Source organism: Pituophis catenifer, unplaced genomic scaffold, assembly GCF_029215685.1.
Source record: "Pituophis catenifer annectens isolate HBS135680 unplaced genomic scaffold, rPitCat1.0.hap2 SCAF_2, whole genome shotgun sequence".
Lineage (NCBI taxonomy): Eukaryota > Metazoa > Chordata > Lepidosauria > Squamata > Colubridae > Pituophis > Pituophis catenifer.
The window spans coordinates 28307694-28329052 of NW_027256882.1; the positions used below are offsets into that span (position 1 = coordinate 28307694).

Here is a 21359-nt window from a genome sequence, read left to right on the forward strand (position 1 = left end):
GTGAAAATGCTGTTAATGAAAAATAGAACAATGTTATTCAACCTACAACTTTCACCACCATACACCATTAAAGGTATTTCAATTGTTACAGTTTATACTTATTTATATTTCTAAAAAAAAGAAAAAAGAAAACTTATCATCGTCTAGATTTCAAAAATACAAAGACAAATATTCCAATTATTATTCATTTCACTTTTACAATCATGATTTCCCATTTATTTCTTACTACTATTCATATTTCAATACTAAATATGTATAACATCTTTCTCTTTCATTTCTTTTTCTCCCTTCCCATTTTTATTTTTGCCTTTTTCTTTCCTTTTTTCTTTTGTGTTTTAAAATTTTGAACTCTCCTCTCCTGCCCTAAATTTCCCATTGTTTGCACCTACCTTTTTTAGTGAGGAAAAAGAAGAAAAAGAATTCTCCCTTTGCATCTGCCAAATTTTTTTTGCAGCAAACAGCAAAGAGCCTGCTTTACTTTCAGTTTCGTTTTCAGCATAGCTTGATTAGCAAAAGGGGAAAAAATCTGCTCCAACACTCTTTGCAGCAAGCAGCAGAGACCTGCGTAAAACAGCTGAGAGAGTCAGGAGGCCAATCTAATCAACTTGTGCTAATTAGCCTGTGCTGAAGCTGAAAGGAGCTGTTTTTTCTTGCTTTTTGCTTGCAAGGAGGTAACTGCTGTGAGGCACAGGCCAAAGGGTGGGGGCCACCCTCCGCCACCCTCCTTGCCCCCCTGCCGCCCCCTTTTGCCTCTAGTGCCCCCTGCTGCCCCCTTGCTTCTTATGCCCCCCTAAGTCATCCCACCGGCCCCCCACTTTGGTACGGCCCCTTTGGGAACCATCACTCATCACTTTGGAAAATCCATGCACATTTTCTTCTGTGCAATAAGGGTGGAATGTTTCCTGAAGTACCGTCCACTCTTGGGGCACTTAAATGGTTTCTCCCATGTGTATAAGCACATGATTTAAAAGGCTAGTCTTAGTACTGAAATCTTTCCCACAATCTGGACATTCAAATGGTTTCTCTCCTCTGTGAGTCCTCTGGTGTGTCACCAGGTGGGAATTGCGACTGAAACTTTTCCCACAATCAGGACATTCAAATGGTTTCTCTCCTGTGTGAGTCCTCTGGTGTATCACCAGCTCGGAATTCCAAAGGAAGCTTTTCCTACAATCAGGACATTCAAATAGTTTCTCTCCTGTGTGAGTCCTCTGGTGTATCACCAGATTGGAATTCTGACTGAAACTTTTCCCACAATCAGGACATTCAAATGGTTTCTCTCCTGTGTGAGTCCTCTGGTGTCTCACCAGCTCAGAATTCCAAAGGAAGCTTTCCCCACAATCAGGACATTCAAATAGTTTCTCTCCTGTGTGAGTCCTCTGATGTTTCATCAGGTTGGAATTCTGACTGAAACCTTTCCCACAGTCAAGACATTCAAAGGGTTTCTCTCCTGTGTGAGTCCTCTGGTGTCTCACCAGGCTGGAATTCTCACTGAAACTTTTCCCACAATCAGGACATTCAAATGGTTTCTCTCCTGTGTGAGTCCTCTGGTGTGTCACCAGGTGGGAATTGCGACTGAAACTTTTCCCACAATCAGGACATTCAAATGGTTTCTCTCCTGTGTGAGTTCTCTGGTGTGTCACCAGGCTGGAATTCTGACTGAAACTTTTCCCACAATCTGGACATTCAAATGGTTTCTCTCCTGTGTGAGTCCTCTGGTGTGTCGCCAGGCTGGAATTGTTACGGAAACTGTTCCCACAATCAGGACATTCAAATGGTTTATCTCCTGTGTGAGTTGACTGGTGTGTCACCAGGTGGGAATTCTGAGTGAATCTTTTCCCACAATCAGGACATTCAAATGGTTTCTCTCCTGTGTGAATCTTCTGGTGACTCACCAGGTTGGAATTGCGACTGAACCTTTTCCCACAAACAGGACATTCAAATGGTTTCTCTCCTGTGTGAGTCTTCTGGTGTGTCACCAGGTGGGAATTGCGACTGAACCTTTTCCCACAATCAGGACATTCAAATGGTTTCTCTCCTGTGTGAGTCCTCTGGTGTGTCACTAGGTCAGAATTGCGATTGAAACTTTTCCCACAATCAGGACATTCAAATGGTTTCTCTCCTGTGTGAGTCCTCTGGTGTCTCACCAGGCCGGACTTCTGACTGAAACTTTTCCCACAATCAGGACATTCAAATGGTTTCTCTCCTGTGTGAGTCTTCTGGTGTGCCACCAGACTGGAATTGTTTCTGAATCTTTTCCCACAATCTGGACATTCAAATGGTTTCTCTCCTGTATGTGTCTTCTGGTGTTTCACCAGGTTGGAATTCTGAGTGAACCTTTTCCCACAATCAGGACATTCAAATGGTTTCTCTCCTGTGTGAGTCCTCTGGTGTATCACCAGACTGGAATTGTGACTGAAACTTTTACCACAATTAGGACATTCAAATGGTTTCTCTCCTGTGTGAGTCCTCTGGTGTATCACCAGACTGGAATTGTGACTGAAACTTTTACCACAATTAGGACATTCAAATGGTTTCTCTCCTGTGTGAGTTGACTGGTGTGTCACCAGGCTGGAATTGTGACTGAAACTTTTCCCACAATCAGGACATTCAAATGGTTTCTCTCCTGTGTGAGTCTTCTGGTGTGCCACCAGACTGGAATTGTTTCTGAATCTTTTCCCACAATCAGGACATTCAAAGGGTTTCTCTCCTGTGTGTGTCTTCTGGTGTTTCACCAGGTTGGAATTCTGACTGAATCTTTTCCCACAATCTGGACATTCAAATGGTTTCTCTCCTGTGTGAGTCCTCTGGTGTGCCACCAGGCTGCAATTCTGACTGAACCTTTTCCCACAATCAGGACATTCAAAGGGTTTCTCTCCTGTATGAGTCCTTTGTTGTCTCATGAGATGGTAATTTCCAATGATACTTTCACACAATTTGGACACTCTTATGTGATGGGTGTCCTGTGATATATTACCATGTTGCCATGCTCACTAAAGTATTCACATCGGGAGCACTCGTATGGCTTCTCTCCTGTGTGAGTCGTTCCATGAACCACAAGGAAGCTGTTCTGACCAAACTTTTTGCCATATTCAGATAATTTGTATGGCTTTTCTGCAGTTGGGATCTTCTTGTTTAATCAGCTATGATTTGCAATCTGTGCTTTTTCTACAATAGTCAGATCTATGGAGCTTTTCCACAACTGATATTCTTGAGGTCAAAAATATGTGTGCTCTCTTGCTTAGTGGTGCTTTGATTAAAGCTGTTTGCTTCTTCCCAGAGAAAGGCCTCTATCATTGTCTGTCCTATGTGCCCTGCTCAGTAAGACTTTTTCCTTCCACCTAACTTCCCAATATTTCCATCTTTTTCTGAGTGAAAAATAATCTTCCTTGATTTTTCATGAAATGTATCCTTGAGTTTCGTATCCTCTACTTTTTCCAGCTCAAAATCTCATGTTAATTTTCTCTCTTTTGTCTATTAGCTGCTGGAAAAGCAGAATTGTGTGGTTTTCTGAAGGAAATGGAATATATTTTGATTTCTGGCTCAATTTTATTTCCTTTTCAATGTTGCTTGTTATTCTCAGTTGTCCAGAGTGCTCTTATTGCCATCCTCTTTGTCTGTAAGTTTTAAAGAAAAGTGTAACTTTAATTGTGTATAAAATGGTTGCAGAAGATGTGAAAAAAGTATACATTACAACAAAAAAGCAAACATTCCACAATGCTACAATAATCTCTTACATTAATCATGATTCATTTGACACATGGAAGAGTACCAAGATATCTATTCAACCATGAAATTATGTTGTTGACTTGGGTCAATCATAGATTCTTGGCACTGCAAAGTGTTATCCTCAAATATATCTGGATGTACTGAGGATAGATAATATTTATTTATTTATTGGTTCGATTTATATGCCTCCCTTCTCCGGAGACTCAGAGCAGCTTACAATGCATTAAGCAATAGCCTTCATACTTTTGTATATACCTGCTTAGTAGGGCTTTCTGGCCCCCCCAAGCGGTGTTCTTTTTTATACAAAGTCAGCTTATTGCCCCCACAATCCGGGTCCTCGTTTTACCTACCTCGAAAGGATGGAAGGCTGAGTCAACCTTGAGCCTGGTGAGATTTGAACTTGCAGTAATTGCAAGCAGCTGGTGTTACTTAATAGTGCTTTAGTCTGCTGCGCCACCAAGGCTCATTAATTAATATAATTGCAGATATATGCATTTAGAAAAAATACAGGTACAAACACCTACAAATGATATATGTGGAAGCTCCATGAGTTTTCAGCCTGACAAAATGTCCCAAATTAGTTAATGTCAAACCTTCTGAGCTAAATTTAGAGATGTGGGGCTTGAACTGAGGAAATGATGCCAAAAGCCTCTGCAAGATTTGAAGCACCAGTTTTGCTCATGAAAGTCCTCAGCTGCAAATAAGAGAAGAAAATGCTGTCTACAACCACTTAGACCCCAAAAAATTGTCGTGTATGTACCCTAATGTTCAGCCAAAATGTTGGAGATGTGACTGTTTAGATGCTACATATTATCATGTTTGGTGGACTTGTAGGAAAGTTAACGCTTTTTGGATAAAAATTTGGTGGGTCATGCAGAATGTGTTAAAGAAAAAAATTCAATTTTCTCCACAACTGTTTTTATTGGGTATAGTTAAGGGTTTTACATTGGGTGAAACAAAGTTGATATTGTATATGATAACAGCAGCAAGATTATTGATAGGTAAATACTGGAAAAATGAAGCTTTGCCCACTATCGAGGAATGGACTATGAAGATGGCCAGTTTTGCAGAGATGGCGAAGATCTCAGCATATCTAAAAGACTGTTCACAAGAGACTTATGAATGGGAATGGAAAAAGTGGATAGATTATGTTCAGAACAAATACCAAACTAGGAAGTATCAAATAGCTTTCATTTGAAAATGATATATTAAGATAGAAATATGTTAATGTAATGAAGATAAAAAAGAAAATTATAAGGGGGAGGGAGGGGTTCAAGTTTTATATAAGTTTTATACAAAGGTTTTTTTTTTTTTAACTTGATATGAGTATACTGTGTGGAAGTCCGGGGGGAGGGGAGGGTTAGGGAGGGTTAGGGAGGTTGGGAAGGTTGGGGTGGGTTGAGGGGGGGGGGGAAAGGGGTGAAAATGTAATTGTAAAACTTTTGCAATAAAAAAAAAATTAATATAATTGCAGATATATGCATATAGAAAGAAATACAGATACAAACACCAACAAATGATATATGTGGAAGCTCCATGAGTTTTCAGCCTGACAAAATGTCCCAAAATGGTTAATGTCAAACCTTCTGAGCTAAATTTAGAGATGTGGGGCTTGAACTGAGGAAATGATGCCAAAAGCCTCTGCAAGATTTGAAGCACCAGTTTTGCTCATGAAAGTCCTCAGTTGCAAATAAGAGAAGAAAATGCTGTCTACAACCCCTTCTGGTGACATCCCAATTCAAGCAATCCTGACTTACTGAGTGCAGTTGGGACTGGCTTCTGTGTCACTAAGCAGCCGGTCATGAAGCATGATGTCACATGACAGTGCCAACTTGCATCTGTTCCACAAACTGCGACTTGCAATTTCCTGCTGGCATCCCTACTAATTTTGCTTCAGAATCTAGCTGAGAAGGTCACAAACGGGGATCCTGAGTGTGGGATGCTGCAGCCATCATAAATGTACAACGGTTGGCAGAACCCAAGTTGGTGTCTCTCCTTTTCCTGCACCTTCAAAACCACAGGAACGTTTTTTCGGAAAAACGGGCCAGAAAAAAAGTCTCAAAAATGGGACACAAAAGCCTCAAAAACTGACCAAAAAAGCGTCAAAACAGCCCCCCCAAAGCCTCAAAAGCGGGCAAAAAAGCCTCGACAATGGCCCCCAAAAACCTCAAAAATGGACCAAAAAAAGCCTCAAAAACGAGCTGAAAAAAGCACCCAAAATAGCTGAAAATAGCCCCAGAAACAGGCCGAAAAAAGATTGGAAAAGGCCCGAAAAAAGGTAGGCCAAAAACTTTTTTTGGTTGTTTTCCTCTTCTAATTTCAGTTGTGTCTTTTAGTCAGGTGCGTCCTGTAGTCCAAAAAATACAGTCAGTAGAGTTGAACCTGGTTAATAGTTTAGTTTAGTTTAGTTTAGTTTATTTGATTTGTATACCGCCCTACTCCCGAAGGACTCAGGGCGGTGAACAGCCAAACAATAAAATACATAGATACAAAAAATTTAAAAACCAAATAAAATCGAATTAAATCATTTTGGCCCAGACAGATTAAAACACCCCAATAATTTAAAAACAAATTAAAATTTACATATTAAAAAGAGGGAAAAGATTAGGCCAAGCCCGCCTGCTGGAATAAAAAGGTCTTCACAGCGTGGCGGAAGGTGCACAGATCGGGGATCCTCCGTATCTCCGGGGGGAGCTCATTCCAGACGGTAGGTGCCCCCACAGAGAAGGCTCTCCCCCTAGGGGCCGCCAGTCGACACTGTTTGGCTGACGGCACCCGGAGGAGTCCCTCTCTATGAGAGCGTACTGGCCGGTGGGAGGCTATTGGTGGTAGTAGGCGGTCCCGTAGATAACCAGGTCCTAAGCCATGGAGCGCTTTAAAGGTGGTAACCAAAACCTTGAAGCGCACCCGGAAGACCACCGGGAGCCAGTAAAGCTCGCGCAGGAGAGGTGTTACATGGGAGCGCCATGTCGCTCCCATTACCACCCGCGCGGCCGCAATCTGCGCCAGTTGGAGCCTCCGGGTGCTCCTCAAGGGGAGCCCCATGTAGAGAGCATTGCAATAGTCCAGGCGGGAGGTGACGAGGGCATGAGTGACCATGCGTAAGTAGTCCCGATCCAGAAAGGTACGCAACTGGCGAATCAGGCGAACCTGATGAAAAATCCTCCCAGTCACGGCTGTCAAATGCTCTTCTAAAGACAGCTGTGAGTCCAGGAGGATGCCCAAGTTGCGAGCCCTCTCCGTGGGGGCCAATGATTCGCCCCCAATAGTCAGTGATGGCACCAATTGACTATATCGGGACATCGGAAACCACAGCCACTTGGTCTTGGATGGGTTGAGCGTGAGCCTGTTCCTCCCCATCCAGACCCGTATGGCCTCCAGGCACCGGGACATCACTTCAAGGGCATCGTTGGGGTGATCCGACGTAATACCCGGATGCGGCACCAATAGGAAATATCGTGCTTTTGGCAAGACCTGGAAGTTAAAAAACATAAACCCTAGAAAAAAACTAGTGGCAGAATCAGTGCAATTTGGTTGCCAAGAGAATAGCAAGCCCGTAACAGAATAGGTTATGAGTTGGAAAGGACCTTGGAAGTCTTCTAGTCCAATCTCCTTCTCAGGCAGGATACCCTATAGCATTCCAGAAAAATGGCTGGCCAATTTTGTCTTAAAGCACGGGTGTCAAACTTGCCATGTCGTGTTGCCGTCATGTGACATTTTGTGACATTCTACCCGTTTGTGGGTAGAATGGGTGGGTGTGGCCTGCATGTGACGCATCCAGCCCATGGGCCTCCAGTTTGACACCCCTGTCTTAAAAGGTTCCTAATGAATCTAGATGACAACTTGTCATCCAAAAGGTAGAAAAGGGAACTAAGGATCTCCTATAGCAGTGATGGCTAACCTTTTTGCCATCACGTGCCAGGAGAGGGGAGGATGGGGGTGGGTCGCACGCGCACAGAACCTTTCTAGGAGTATCTAGGAGCCTTTCTAGGAGTCTCTGGAGGCTGGGGACAGGAAAAAACATCACTTCCTGTCCCACCGGGAGTCGGAAAATGGGCCCTTTCAGCCTCCGTAGGGCCTCCAAGGGAGTGGAAAAGGCTGTTTTCGCCCTTCCCAGATACACAGAGAGGATCTGGAGCCAGGTAAGAAAGAAAAATGGGCCTTCCCCACCCCGTCCCCAGGCCCTCCAGAGGCAGGAAACAGCCTGTTTCCCTACTTCTGGTGGGCCCAGAAGGCCTGAAAATCAGCTGGCCGGTGCGCGCATGTGCCCCAGAGCTGAGCTGGCGTGCCCACTAATATGGCTCCGCGTGCCACCTGTGGCACCCGTGCCATAGGTTCGCCATCACGGTCCTATAGTGATCTAAATTTTTACTAGCAGAGAGGAAATTATAGGGGGGGTTGCAGGTAAATTGGGGGAAGAGTGACCATGTCATACTGGAATTCAATATAATGCAGACACAAGCAATAGAGCAAAATCAAACTAAGGTCTTAGACTTTAAAGCAGCTGATTTTAACAAACCAAGAGACAGCTTGGGAAGGATTCCATGGATGAAAATCTTATACAAGAGCCTTGGTGGCGCAGCAGACTAAAGTGCTGTTTACTAGCACCAGCTGCCTGCAATTACTGCAAATTAAAATCTCACCAGGCTCAAGGTTGACTCAGCCTTCCATCCTTTCAAGGTAGATAAAATGAGGGCCTGGATTGTGGGGGCAATAAGCTAACTTTGTATAAAAAAGAACACCGCTGGGGGGGGGGGGCAAAAGCCCTACTAAGCAGGTATATACAAAAGCATGAAGGCTATTGCTTAAGGCATTGTAAGCCGCCCTGAGTCTCCAGAGAAGGGCGGCATATAAATCGAACCAACCAATCAATCAATCAATCAAAGGGAAAACAACTCAAAAAGCCTGAGAAACTCTGGCTGCCTAAACAGAGGGATAGAATCGAGATCACATGAAGTATTAGTACCAATTTATAATGCTTTGATTAAGATCACACTTGGATTACTGCAACCAGTTTTCATCACCACAATATAAAACAGGCGTGGAGACTCTATAAAGAGCGCAGAGAAGAGCAGAAGGGATAATTAGTGGGTTGCAGTAATTGGGAATGAATAGTCTAGTGAAAGGAAGGACTAGGGGTGACATGATAGCAGTGTTCCAATACTTGAAGGGTCAACTTCTTTTCCAAAGCACCAGAAGGACAAGACAAGAAGCAATGCATGGAAACTAATCAAGGAGAGAAAAACACCTGGAATTAAGGAAAAATCCCATCAGTGAGAACAATTAGCCAGTGGAACGGAATGGCTGCAATTTTCTGCTGCCTGGAAGATTGAAAAAGTCTCTTTTGAGTGAAGGTTGATTCTTCGGGAATGGCTTCCCTCCAGAGGTTGTGGGGGCTCCATTGCTGGTGGCTTTTAAACCGACGGGACAGCCATTTGTCTGAAACGTCATTAAGACCTCCAAGGTTTCTTCCAGCTCTCTTCCAAACCTCCAGTGACGGAGCTCCCTCTGGAGGGAAACTAGCCCCAAAGACTCAACCTGCATTCGAAGGAGACTTTTTCAAGCTTCCCACCAGCAGAAATTGCAGCCCCCAGTTTCCCAGCCTGCAGCACCAGTGGGCTTCCATTTGGGGAGGGAAGGAACCTGCAGCAGCAGCAGCTGAGAGGCTCCAGCCCAGTTGCTTCTCCGCTTCCAGCCCAAGTTGCTCCCGGACTCTCCTCCCACCTGCTGCCCTCCACTCACCTGCCAGCTGCTGCTTCCACCATGGAAACAGCACAAAAGCCGCTCTGCACACCAACTTCCTCCCATCAGCCATCCGGAAGAGGAAGTTCCTCTGCGCGTCTCCTCTCCTCCCAGCCTTTCTAGCAATGCAGTACTTGATGGTTTTAACTCCTTAAACACAACCACAGACGCCGCATGCTGTATCGTCCGCCTTCTAGCCACTGGTGTTGCCTGTTTGAGCGCCATCTCCAGGCAGGCAGAAAAACGCGCTTGTCCCCTCTCTTATCTAAGGCGGTTGCAGGATGTTTTCACTGATTAAATGCTACCGTCATTTTTGACTTCTGGCAACTGACCCAAACAAAAGAGTGAAATGTGATACCTCTAAGCTTACGAAGATTAGCTACGTGCTGAGCCCTGAAAGTTCATGACATTTTTTTTAATTTATTTTATTTGTCAAGCATATATAAGAAAACCTATAAAAGCATAAACATAATTGGAATACATGAAAAGAATAAGAGTAAAAAGGGACATTAGGACAGGGAAGATGGTGCGCTTATGCCTTACAGACCTCTTAGGAATGGGGTGAGGTCAACAGTAGACAGTCTAAGGTTAAAGTTTTGGGGGTTTGGGGAAGAAACCACAGAGTCTGCTAGTGCATTCCAGGCATTGACCACTCTGTTGCTGAAGTCATATTTTCGGCAATTGAATTTGGAGCAGTTTACCTTGAGTTTGTATCTCTTATTTGCTCAGGTATTGTTGTGGTTGAAGCTGAAGTAGTCATTGACAGAATCTTTTTCTTTTTTTGGACAGAATTTGCTATCTTAGGGGCTGACTCTCGATAGAGATCAACGCCTCTCTACATCCCAAAAGTTTAAAACTGATTTTCTGTGGCTCCCAAGATTTTAGGACCTGCCAGGCCCATCAAGTCAAGATACTCCAAGGGAGTGCTATTTTTAAGGTTTATAAACTGTAGTGGAACATGGAGGATGACTAAGTACAGCATTTTATGATTCAGTGGGCAAAGAACTTTGCATGTAAATCATGCTTGAACAATGGGAGAATATGTGGCTGAAAGATCTAAAATTCACATTAAACTATAAAAGAAAAGTTTGATAAGATGATGTAATGTGTGTATCTATCCCTGGACAAATTGTCCAGAATGTATAAAGGCACCTCAAATGAATGTTGGAAATGTAAAGAGCTTTTTATGATTTGTAGAAAGTCAGCACCACTCCCCAGAAGAATGAAATATTTTGGGAAATATTAAAAAGGCAGAATATTATATTTCCCTAAATGAGAAATGGAGAAACGTGTTTTTTTAGAGGTAGGAAGGCAGACTCAGTCTTTCTTAATAGCCCCCAGCATGCATTTTGTGCCCATTAAGAAAGATTGGGCCAGCCTATCTATAAAAGCAGTGGTGGCGCAGTGGTTAGAGTGCAGTACTGCAGGCTTCTTCTGCTGACTGCCAGCTGCCTGCAATTTGGCAGATCGAATCTCACCAGACTCATCCTTCTGAGGTGGGTAAAATGAGCCAGATTGTTGAGGACAATATGCTGGCTCTGTAAAACCACTTAGAGAGGGCTGTTAAAGCACGGTGAAGCGGTATATAAGTCTAAGTACTACTGCTATTGCTAAAACAAAAGACCTTCAGCTCCAGGATGATGGGATTAAGACCATTTAGGACAGTGATGGCTAACCTTTTTACCGTTGCGTGCCAAAAGTGGGGGGAGCGCAGGGAGGTCATGTTCACGTGCACCCACACCCATAATTCAATGTCCCCCCGGGCCCCGCGCATGCGCGCACAATCCCCCTGCGCTCTCCCCCCCGCTTATGGCATGTGACGCAGAAAGGTTACCGGTGGGTCCATGAGGCCTGTTTTTCTCCCTCCCCAGGCTTCAGAGGCCCATTTCCCGACTTCCAGTGGGCCCAGAAGGACTGAAAATCAGTTGGCGCTGAGCTAGGGCAATTCTCGCGTGCCCACAGATATGGCTCCGTGTGCCACCTGTCAGCATTCTGATGCTGCCATATAAAGACGAGACTTGACTTTTCACCTACTTATTTCTTTGTAGATAATATCCCCTAGGAGATGGGATGGTGGGGGGAACATTCCTATGGGATGAAGTCAGAAGCTGAGGAGACTGACTTGGAAGATGGCCAATGAGAAGATGAGAATTGGGGAACGAAAAGGGAAGAGTTTGGGGGTCAGAAGGTTAGTATCGGCTCCGACTAAGTCGGGGCCAGATCTGTCGTACTCAATAAATGGAATACTTCAGCAAAGATTAATTGTTTGGGAGTGCAATTTATTTGAGATGACATCGAAACCTGACAGCACCTGTGGCACGTGTGCCATAGGTTCACCATCATGGCTTTAGGACATAATAAAGCATTTAGCAGAAGACACATATTTTTATATAGCCCTGAGAGAGATTCAGAGGCTTTGGGATCATTGGAAGGGTTTCCAATGTCTAACCATAATAAAACGAGACATGATAAAGATGTGCACCAACATGTGACACCAGGGAAAAAGGAAAACAATCAGTTAATATTAAGTATATTGAGCATTTTACTATTTTAAATTTTAGAAATTTGGCACCTATTTGAATTTGATAGGGTGAGTGACAGTGCTGGGCTAGGAACAGGGAGATAGTTTGTGTACTCTACTCATATACATTGACAGATGATGCTGTTAATATGGCTCTGCACTACATCCTACAACATCTTAAATCTCCAAAGGCCTATGCAAGAGTCCCCTTTATAAGCTTTAGTTCAGCATTCAATACCATCATTCCAGACATACTTCTAACTAAACTAAACCAGGTAGCGGTACCTGAACACCCTTGTAAGTGGATCATAAGCTTCCTAACAGACAGGAAGCAGCAGGTGAAGCTAAGCAGAATCACATCAGATACCTGTACAATTAGCACAGGGCCCCCACAAGGATTTGTGCTCTCCCCATTTCTCTTCTCTCTATATACCAATGACTACATCTCAAATGATCCATCTCTTAAACTACTGAAGTTTGCAGATGATACAACAATGATTGGTCTCATTCGAGACAATGATGAATCTGCATAAAGACGGGAGGTTGAACAACTAGCCTCGTGGTGTGACTGGAACAACCTGGAACTGAACACACTCAAAACAGTAGAAATGGTGGTAGACTTTAGGAGAAATCCTCCCATACTTCCACCCCTCACAATACTAGACAACACAGTATCAACAGTAGAGACCTTCAAATTTCTACGTTCTATCATATCTCAAGACCTAAAATGGACACCTATCATCAAAAAAGCACAACAAAGAATGTTCTTTCTGCACCAACCCAGGAAGCTCAAACAGCCCAAGGAACTGCTGATACAGTTCTAAAAATAATGCTACAAATAATGTTCCCCTTTAATTGAAAGAATTTTTGAAAGAAATTAAGGAGTCCTGGGAGAGAAGTGAAAGAACAGGAAAGATCTCCCAGGTGTTGGGAAGAGAGCTTTGCATTACATTGTCCCAATGTTTACAGAAATGCTGACACTTTCCTTTCCCCCCCTCAAAATCTATTCACGAGTCTTATGCAATGCTGTTTTAGAAATGAAACATCTACTGTACAATTTTTTTCCTCACATTTCCCTACCAAGGGGGGAAACACAAAAGTATCAATCCCTTGGTTCTGCTCACACCTCCCAGCCATCAAAGACTAACAAGGAGGAACCTCCAAGCTCACAACAGGAGTTGCGAATGAACCTGGAGATCCTGTAGTCAAAAACACAATCCTTTTTCTCAACTCATTATTCGTACAACTCTTCTCCATGAAGGTCACATGCAAGGCAGAGTAGCCTTTGCATCTGAAATTTTACACTGCTTTTGTCACTGCCCCAAACTCCCCCAATATATTTGTTATTCATCTGGTTTCTTCCACTTGTGTGTCTCATTCACCACCTGAGCAGACATGCTTGGTGCAATGAATTGTTAGGAAAAGATAAACTATTTCTCTTTCCTCTTGTTTTCTCCTTCCATGGGGACCCACAATCTCTAACTACAGCCTGAGTGCTCTTTTCCCGAAGAGATGCTGCCTGGGAAATTCTGGGGTGGAAAATCTCGAGGATACCCAGGGAGAAAAAGGCTGGTTCTCTGCATGTGGCATTTCTATCATTTATTATGATAAAAATGCAGAAAACACTCCTAAAATGATTTTTGCAGAATTGCACAATTTCTGCAGAAATAAATACCCAGCAACTTCTGCTGCTGATGGCCAGCCAGTTAGCCATTATCGAACTAACATGTTCCAATTTTTTCTTTCCTCCTTCCCATCTAAGACTATGACATGCTTGATGACAAAAACAATCAAGCAAATTCTTTCTGGTCAAATTGAAGAGTCAATTTCTCAGCTGGACTTAAAATTCAAGCCTTTACACTCATCACTTTAGGTCAGAGGTTCCCAAACTTTTTCAGTCCACCGCCCCCTTAGTACTACAAACTCATCCTCAGTGCCCCCCACCCAGGGGTGGGTTCTACTTACCTTTACTACCGGTTTGCAGTGGGGCCTCGAATGCTCACTTCGCTCACGCATGCACGCACTCTTCTGCACATGCACAGAAGCGTTTTGGTGATGTCGGGGTCGGTGGGTGGGGCCTCCTGCCGGTTTTACTACCGATTCTATAGAACTGGGGCAACCCACCACTGCCCCCACCCCCAACCCCTATAAATAGCATTGTTCAGAATAGCGGTTTGCATGACCCACTAAGGAAGACAGTAACAGTAAAATAGTGGGGCAAAAAAGTATTTAGTCAGCCACCAATTGTGCAAGTTCTCCCACTTAATGAGAGAGGCCTGTAATTGACATCATAGGTAGACCTCAACTATGAGAGACAAAATGAGAAAACAAATCCAGACAATCACATTGTCTGATTTGGAAAGAATTTATTTGCAAATTATGGTGGAAAATAAGTATTTGGTCAATATCAAACGTTCATCTCAATACTTTGTTATATATCCTTTGTAGGCAATGACAGAGGTCAAACGTTTTCTGTAAGTCTTCACAAGGTTGGCACACACTGTTGCTGGTATGTTGGCCCATTCCTCCATGCAGATCTCCTCTAGAGCAGTGATGTTTTGGGGCTGTCGCTTGGCAACACGGACTTTCAACTCCCTCCAAAGGTTTTCTATGGGGTTGAGATCTGGAGACTGGCTAGGCCACTCCAGGACCTTGAAATGCTTCTTACGAAGCCACTCCTTCATTGCCCGGGCGGTGTGTTTTGGATCATTGTCATGCTGAAAGACTCAGCCACGTTTCATCTTCAATGCCCTTGCTGATGGAAGGAGGTTTGCACTCAAAATCTCACGATACATGGCCCCATTCATTCTTTCCTGTGCACGGATCAGTCGTTCTGGTCCCTTTGCAGAGAAACAGCCCCAAAGCATGATATTGCCACCCCCATGCTTCACAGTAGGTATGGTGTTCTTTGGATGCAACTCAGCATTCTCTTTCCTCCAAACATGATGAGTTGTGTTCCTATCAAACAGTTCTACTTTGGTTTCATCTGACCATATGACATTCTCCCACTCCTCTTCTGGATCATCCAAATGCTCTCTAGCAAACTTCAGATGGGCCCAGGCATGTACTGTCTTAAGCAGGGGGACACGTCTAGCACTGCAGGATCTGAGTCCCTGGCGGTGTAGTGTGTTACTGATGGTAGCCTTTGTTACGTTGATCCCAGCTCTCTGCAGGTCATTCACTAGGTCTCCCCATGTGGTTCTGGGATGTTTGCTCACCGTTCTTGTGATCATTTTGACCCCACGGGGTGAGATCTTGCGTGGAGCCCCAGATCGAGGGAGATTATCAGTGGTCTTGTATGTCTTCCATTTTCTAATTATTGCTCCCACAGTTGATTTCTTCACACCAACCTGCTTGCCTATTGCAGATTCAGTCTTCCCAGCCTGGTGCAGGTCTACAATTTTGTTTCTGGTGCCCTTCGACAGCTCTTTGGTCTTCACCATAGTGGAGTTTGAAGTGTGACTGTTTGAGGTTGTGGACAGATTTCTTTTATAATGATAACAAGTTCAAACAGGTGCCATTAATACAGGTATTGAGTGGAGGACAGAGGAGCCTCTTAAACAAAAAGTTACAGGTCTGTGAGAGCCAGAAATCTTGCTTGTTTGTAGGTGACCAAATACTTATTTTCCACCATAATTTGCAAATAAATTATTTCCAAATCAGACAATGTGATTGTCTGGATTTGTTTTCTCATTTTGTCTCTCATAGTTGAGGTCTGATGATGTAAAAATAGCTCATAACTCACCTTTCTAGACAGCTATTATCATGTCTAAAAGCAAGATACTCTTCTCCATCTTTTGTCTGGAGTACCATTTAATCCAGAGACTTTTAATTCCAGAAGTCCAAGTTTAAAGAATGGACTTCTGGAATTAAAGCTCCATTTTTTAGCTAAAATTATATGTGAAAATGCTGTTAAATGAAAAATAGAACAATGTTATCCAAGCTAAAACTTAATCCTTTTTACTTTCACCAACATATATCATTAAAGGTATTTCAATTGTTACAGTTTATACTTATTCATATTTCTAAAAAAAAGAAAAAAAGAAAAACTTATCGTCTAGATTTCAAAAATACAAAGACAAATATTCCAATTATTACTCATTTCACTTTTACAATCATGATTTCCCATTTATTTCTTACTACTATTCATATTTCAATTCTAAATATGTATAACATCTTTCTCTTTCATTTCTTATTCTCCCTTCCCATTTTTATATTTGCCTTTTTCTTTCTCCTTTTTTTCTTTTGTTTTAAAATCTTGAACTCTCCTCTTTTGCCCTAAATTTCCCATTTTTTGCAACTACTTTTTAGTGAGGAAAAAGAAGAAAAAGAAATCTCCCTCTGCCTAATTTTTCCTTGCAGCAAACAGCAAACAGCCTGCTTTACTTTCAGTTTCATTTTCAGCATAGCTTGATTAGCACAAGGGGAAAAAAATCTGCTCCAACAATTTGCAGCAAGCAGAAGAGCCCTGTGCAAAACAGCTGGGAGAGTTGGGAGGCCAATCTAATCAACTTGTGCTAATTAGCCTATGCTGAAGCTGAAAGGAGCTGTTTTTTCTTGCTTTTTGCTTGCAAGGAGGTAAATGTTGCGAGGCACAGGCCAAAGGGTGGGGGCCACCCTCCGCCACCCTCCTTGCCACTTAGCGCCCTCCTGCCACCCGCTTTTCCCTCTAGCGCCCCCCTGCCATCCCCTTGCTCTTATTGCCCACTCTAAGTCATCCTACTGCCCCCCACGTTGGTACCGCCCACTTTGGAAACCACTGCTTTAGGTCATCACTCATCACTTTGGAAAATCCATGCGCATTTTCTTGTGTGCAATAAGGATGGAATGTTTCCTTAAGCACCATCCACTCTTGGGGCACTTAAATGGTTTCTCCCGTGTGTATAAGCACGTGATTTAAAAGGCTAGTCTTAGTACTGAAATCTTTCCCACAGTCTGGGCACTCGTATGGTTTCTCTCCTGTGTGAGTCCTCTGGTGTGTCACCAGGTGGGAATTCTGACTGAAACATTTCCCACAATCAGGACATTCAAATGGTTTCTCTCCTGTGTGAGTTCTCTGGTGTGTCACCAGGCTGGAATTGTGACTGAAATTTTTCCCACAATCAGGACATTCAAATAGTTTCTCTCCTGTGTGAGTCTTCTGGTGTTTCACCAGGCTGGAATTGTGACTGAAACTTTTCCCACAATCAGGACATTCAAATGGTTTCTCTCCTGTGTGAGTCTCCTGGTGTGCCACCAGATTGGAATTGTTACTGAACCTTTTCCCACAGTCAGGACATTCAAATGGTTTCTCTCCTGTGTGAGTCTTCTGGTGTTTCACCAGGTTGGAATTCTGATTGAAACGTTTCCCACAATCAGGACATTCAAATGGTTTCTCTCCTGTGTGAGTTCTCTGGTGTGTCACCAGGCCGGAATTGTGACTGAAACTTTTGCCACAATCAGAACATTCAAATGGTTTCTCTCCTGTGTGAGTCCTCTGGTGTCTCACCAGGTGGGAATTCTGACTAAAACTTTTCCCACAATCAGGACATTCAAACGGTTTCTCTCCTGTGTGAGTCTTCTGGTGTGCCACCAGATTGCAATTGTAACTGAACCTTTTCCCGCAATCTGAACATTCAAATGGTTTCTCTCCTGTATGAGTCCTCTCGTGTCTCACCAGCGTAGAATTCCGACTGAAACTTTTCCCACAATCAGGACACTGAAAGGGTTTCTTTCCTGTGTGAGTCCTCTGGTGTGCCACCAGGTTGGAATTGTTACTGAACCTTTTCCCACAATCAGGACATTCAAATGATTTCTCTCCTGTGTGAGCCTTCTGGTGTTTCACCAGGTTGGAATTCTGATTGAAACTTTTCCCACGATCAGGACATTCAAATGGTTTCTCTCCTATGTGAGTCTTCTGGTGTGTCACCAGGTGGGAATTCTGACTGAAACTTTTCCCACAATCAGGACATTCAAATGGTTTCTCTCCTGTGTGAGTCTTCTGGTGTTTCACCAGGTTGAAATTCTGACTGAAACTTTTCCCACAATCAGAACATTCAAATGGTTTCTCTCCTGTGTGAGTCCTCTGGTGTGTCACCAGGTGGGAATTCTGACTGAAACTTTTCCCACAATCAGGACATTCAAATGGTTTCTCTCCTGTGTGAGTCCTTTGGTGTATCACCAGGCTGGAATTGTTAAAGAAACTTTTCCCACAATGAGGACATTCAAATGGTTTCTCTCCTGTGTGAGTCCTCTGGTGTATCACCAGGCTGGAATTGCGATTGAAACTTTTCCCACAATCTGGACATTCAAATGGTTTCTCTCCTGTGTGAGTCTTCTGGTGTCTCACCAGCTCAGAATTCCAAAGGAAGCTTTTCCCACAATCAGGACATTGAAAGGGTTTCTCTCCTTTGTGAGTCCTTTGTTGTCTCATGAGATGGTAATTCCCAATGAAACTTTCACACAATTTGGACATTCTTATGTGATGGGTGTCCTGTGATGTATTACCATGTTGCCATGCTCACTAAAGTGTTCATGTCGGGAGCATTCATATGGCTTCTCTCCTGTGTGGGTTGTTCCATGAACCACAAGTAAGCTGTTCTGTCCAAACTTTTTGGCATATTCAGATAATTTGTACGGCTTTTGTACAGTTGGGATCTCCTTGTTTAATCAGCTATGATTTGTAATCTGTGCTTTTTCTACAATAGGCAGATCTATGGAGCTTTTCCACAACTGATATTCTTGAGGTCAAAAATATGTGTGATCTATTGTTTAGTGCTGTTTTGATTACCACTAAATCAAAATCTATTGTTTAGTGGTGTTTTGATTGGTGTTTGCTTCTCCCCAGAGTAAGGCCTGTATCATTGTCTGTCCTATGTGTCCTACCCAATAAGACCTTTTCCTTCCCCCTAACTTCCAGATATTTCCATTTTTTTCTGAGTGAAAAATAATCTTCCTTGATTTTTCATGCAATGTATCCTTGAGTTTCGTATCCTCTACTTTTTCCAGCTCAAAATCTCATGTTAATTTTCTCTCTTTTGTCTATTAGCTGCTGGAGAAGGAGAATTGTGTGGTTTTTTGAAGGAGATGGAATATATTTTGATTTCTGCCTAATTTTATTTCCTTTTCAACGTTGCTTGTTATTCTCAGTTGTGCAGAGTGCTCTTATTGCCATCCTCTTTGTCTATAAATTTCAAAGAAAAGTGTAAATTTAATTCTGTATAAAATGGTTGCAGAAGATGTGAAAAAAGTATACATTACAATGAAAAAGCAAACATGCCACAATGCTAGAATAATCTCTTACATTAATTATGATTCATTTGACACATGGAAGAGTACCAAGATATCTATTCAACCATAAAATTATGTTTTTGACTTGGGTCAATCATAAATTCTTGGCACTGCCAAGGGTTATCCTCAAATATATCTGGATGTACTAAGGATAGATTATATATGTATTTATTTATTTATTGGTTTGATTTATATGCTGCCCTTCTCCGGAGACTCCGGGTGGCTTACAACACATTAAGCAATAGCCTTCATACTTTTGTATATACCTGCTTAGTAGGGCTTTCCCACCCCCCACCCCTCCAAAGCGGTGTTCTTTTTTATACAAAGTCAACTTATTGCCCCCAAAATCCAGGTCCTCATTTTACCTACATCGAAAGGATGGAAATGTGAGTCAACCTTGAGCCTGGTGAGATTTGAACTTGCAGTAATTGCAAGCAGCTGGTGTTACTTAATTGTGCTTTAGTCTGCTTAACGCTTGGATTACTGCAACCAGTTTTCATCACCACAATATAAAAAAGGCGTCCAGACTCTATAAAGAGCGCAGAGAAGAGCAGTAGGAATAATTAGTGGGTTGCAGTAATTGGGAATGAATCGTCTAGTGAAAGGAAGGACTAGGGGTGACATGATAGCAGTGTTCCAATACTTGAAGGGTCAACTTCTTTTCCAAAGCACCAGAAGGACAAGACAAGAAGCAATGCATGGAAACTAATCAAGGAGAGAAAAACACCTGGAATTAAGGAGAAATCCCATCAGTGAGAACAATTAGCCAGTGGAACGGAATGGCTGCAATTTTCTGCTGCCTGGAAGACTGAAAAAGTCTCTTTTGAGTGAAGGTTGATTCTTCGGGAATGGCTTCCCTCCAGAGGTTGTGGGGGCTCCATTGCTGGTGGCTTTTAAACCGACGGGACAGCCATTTGTCTGAGATGTCATTAAGACCTCCAAGGTTTCTTCCAGCTCTCTTCCAAACCTCCAGTGACGGAGCTCCCTCTGGAGGGAAACCAGCCCCAAAGACTCAACCTGCATTTGAAGGAGACTTTTTCAAGCTTCCCAGCAGCAGAAATTGCAGCCCCCAGTTTCCCAGCCTGCAGCACCAGTGGGCTTCCATTTGGGGAGGGAAGGAACCTGCAGCAGCAGCAGCTGAGAGGCTCCAGCCCAGTTGCTTCTCCGCTTCCAGCCCAAGTTGCTCCCGGACTCTCCTCCCACCTGCTGCCCTCCACTCACCTGCCAGCTGCTGCTTCCACCATGGAAACAGCACAAAAGCCGCTCTGCACACACCAACTTCCTCCCATCAGCCATCCGGAAGAGGAAGTTTCTCTGCGCGTCTCCTCTCCTCCCAGCCTTTCTAGCAATGCAGTTGTAAGGATCGCCTCTCCTTCCAACCTAAGAAAGTACGAACTCTTGAAAGGTAGTGGTTCAAAAGGATTCTTTTATTAAGCAGAAGTGAAAACCGTCCAGCTAAAGCACAATCTGAATGCCTTTAGGCAAAGCAGTAGGATTAAAATGGTAGAGACCCCTCCCTTTAAGTCAGAATGCAGATTTCAGCCAATACACAAGTGTGAAGATGTTTTCTTTACTATTTCCTTTGAGAACCCGAACAAACATGCATTCCCACCACTACCCTTTAAAGTGAGGCAACCCACATGGCTACCATAAAAATTCCTGCAGGTAAAGGGAATCTCAGGCTTTCTTGGCGCCAGGATATAGGTTGTAAAATATCTGATGACACAGGCCATGCTAGTAAATCGAATCCAAGTCCCCCCTTCCTCCACTTGAATGGCAGTATCACTTTTAGGGATCTGACATGCTACCCTCCTTAGAAAACAAAAGGGTCCACCTGTAAAAAATCTGACAGCAGTACTTGATGATTTTAACTCCTTAAACACAACCACAGACGCCGCCTGCTGTACCGTCCGCTTTCTAGCCACTGGTGTTACCTGTTTGAGCGCCATCTCCAGACAGGCAGAAAAACACGCTTGTCCCCTCTCTTATCTAAGGCGGTTGCAAGAGGTTTTCACTGATTAAATGCTACCGTCATTTTTGACTTCTGGCAACTGACCCAAACAAAATAGTGAAATGTGATACCACTAAGCTTACAAAATTA

The 21359-nt window shown here is 43.3% G+C and overlaps 2 protein-coding genes and 1 pseudogene across 2 annotated transcripts; 1 reads left to right on the forward strand and 2 right to left on the reverse strand.

Annotated features, from left to right (window-relative positions):
• LOC139310043 (zinc finger protein 850-like) overlaps positions 1-21359 on the forward strand; it is a 218579-nt pseudogene that overhangs the window by 62600 nt on the left and 134620 nt on the right.
• LOC139311962 (zinc finger protein 268-like) lies at positions 899-3392 on the reverse strand. The gene has a single exon (XM_070936486.1). The coding sequence runs from the start codon at positions 2898-2900 to the stop codon at positions 930-932; it is 1971 nt and encodes a 656-aa protein (XP_070792587.1). The 5' UTR covers positions 2901-3392; the 3' UTR covers positions 899-929.
• Positions 16120-20500, reverse strand: LOC139311964 (zinc finger protein 84-like). The gene is made up of 2 exons (XM_070936489.1): positions 20480-20500; positions 16120-19151 (listed from the first exon to the last, which is right to left on the reverse strand). The coding sequence occupies exon 2, from the start codon at positions 18441-18443 to the stop codon at positions 16851-16853; it is 1593 nt and encodes a 530-aa protein (XP_070792590.1). The 5' UTR covers positions 18444-19151; positions 20480-20500; the 3' UTR covers positions 16120-16850.

Excerpts from the sequence above, each read along its gene's own strand:
- LOC139311962 (XM_070936486.1), bottom strand. The coding sequence starts at position 2,900 with ATGAGACAACAAAGGACTCATACAGGAGAGAAACCCTTTGAATGTCCT.
- LOC139311964 (XM_070936489.1), bottom strand. The coding sequence starts at position 18,443 with ATGTCCAAATTGTGTGAAAGTTTCATTGGGAATTACCATCTCATGAGA.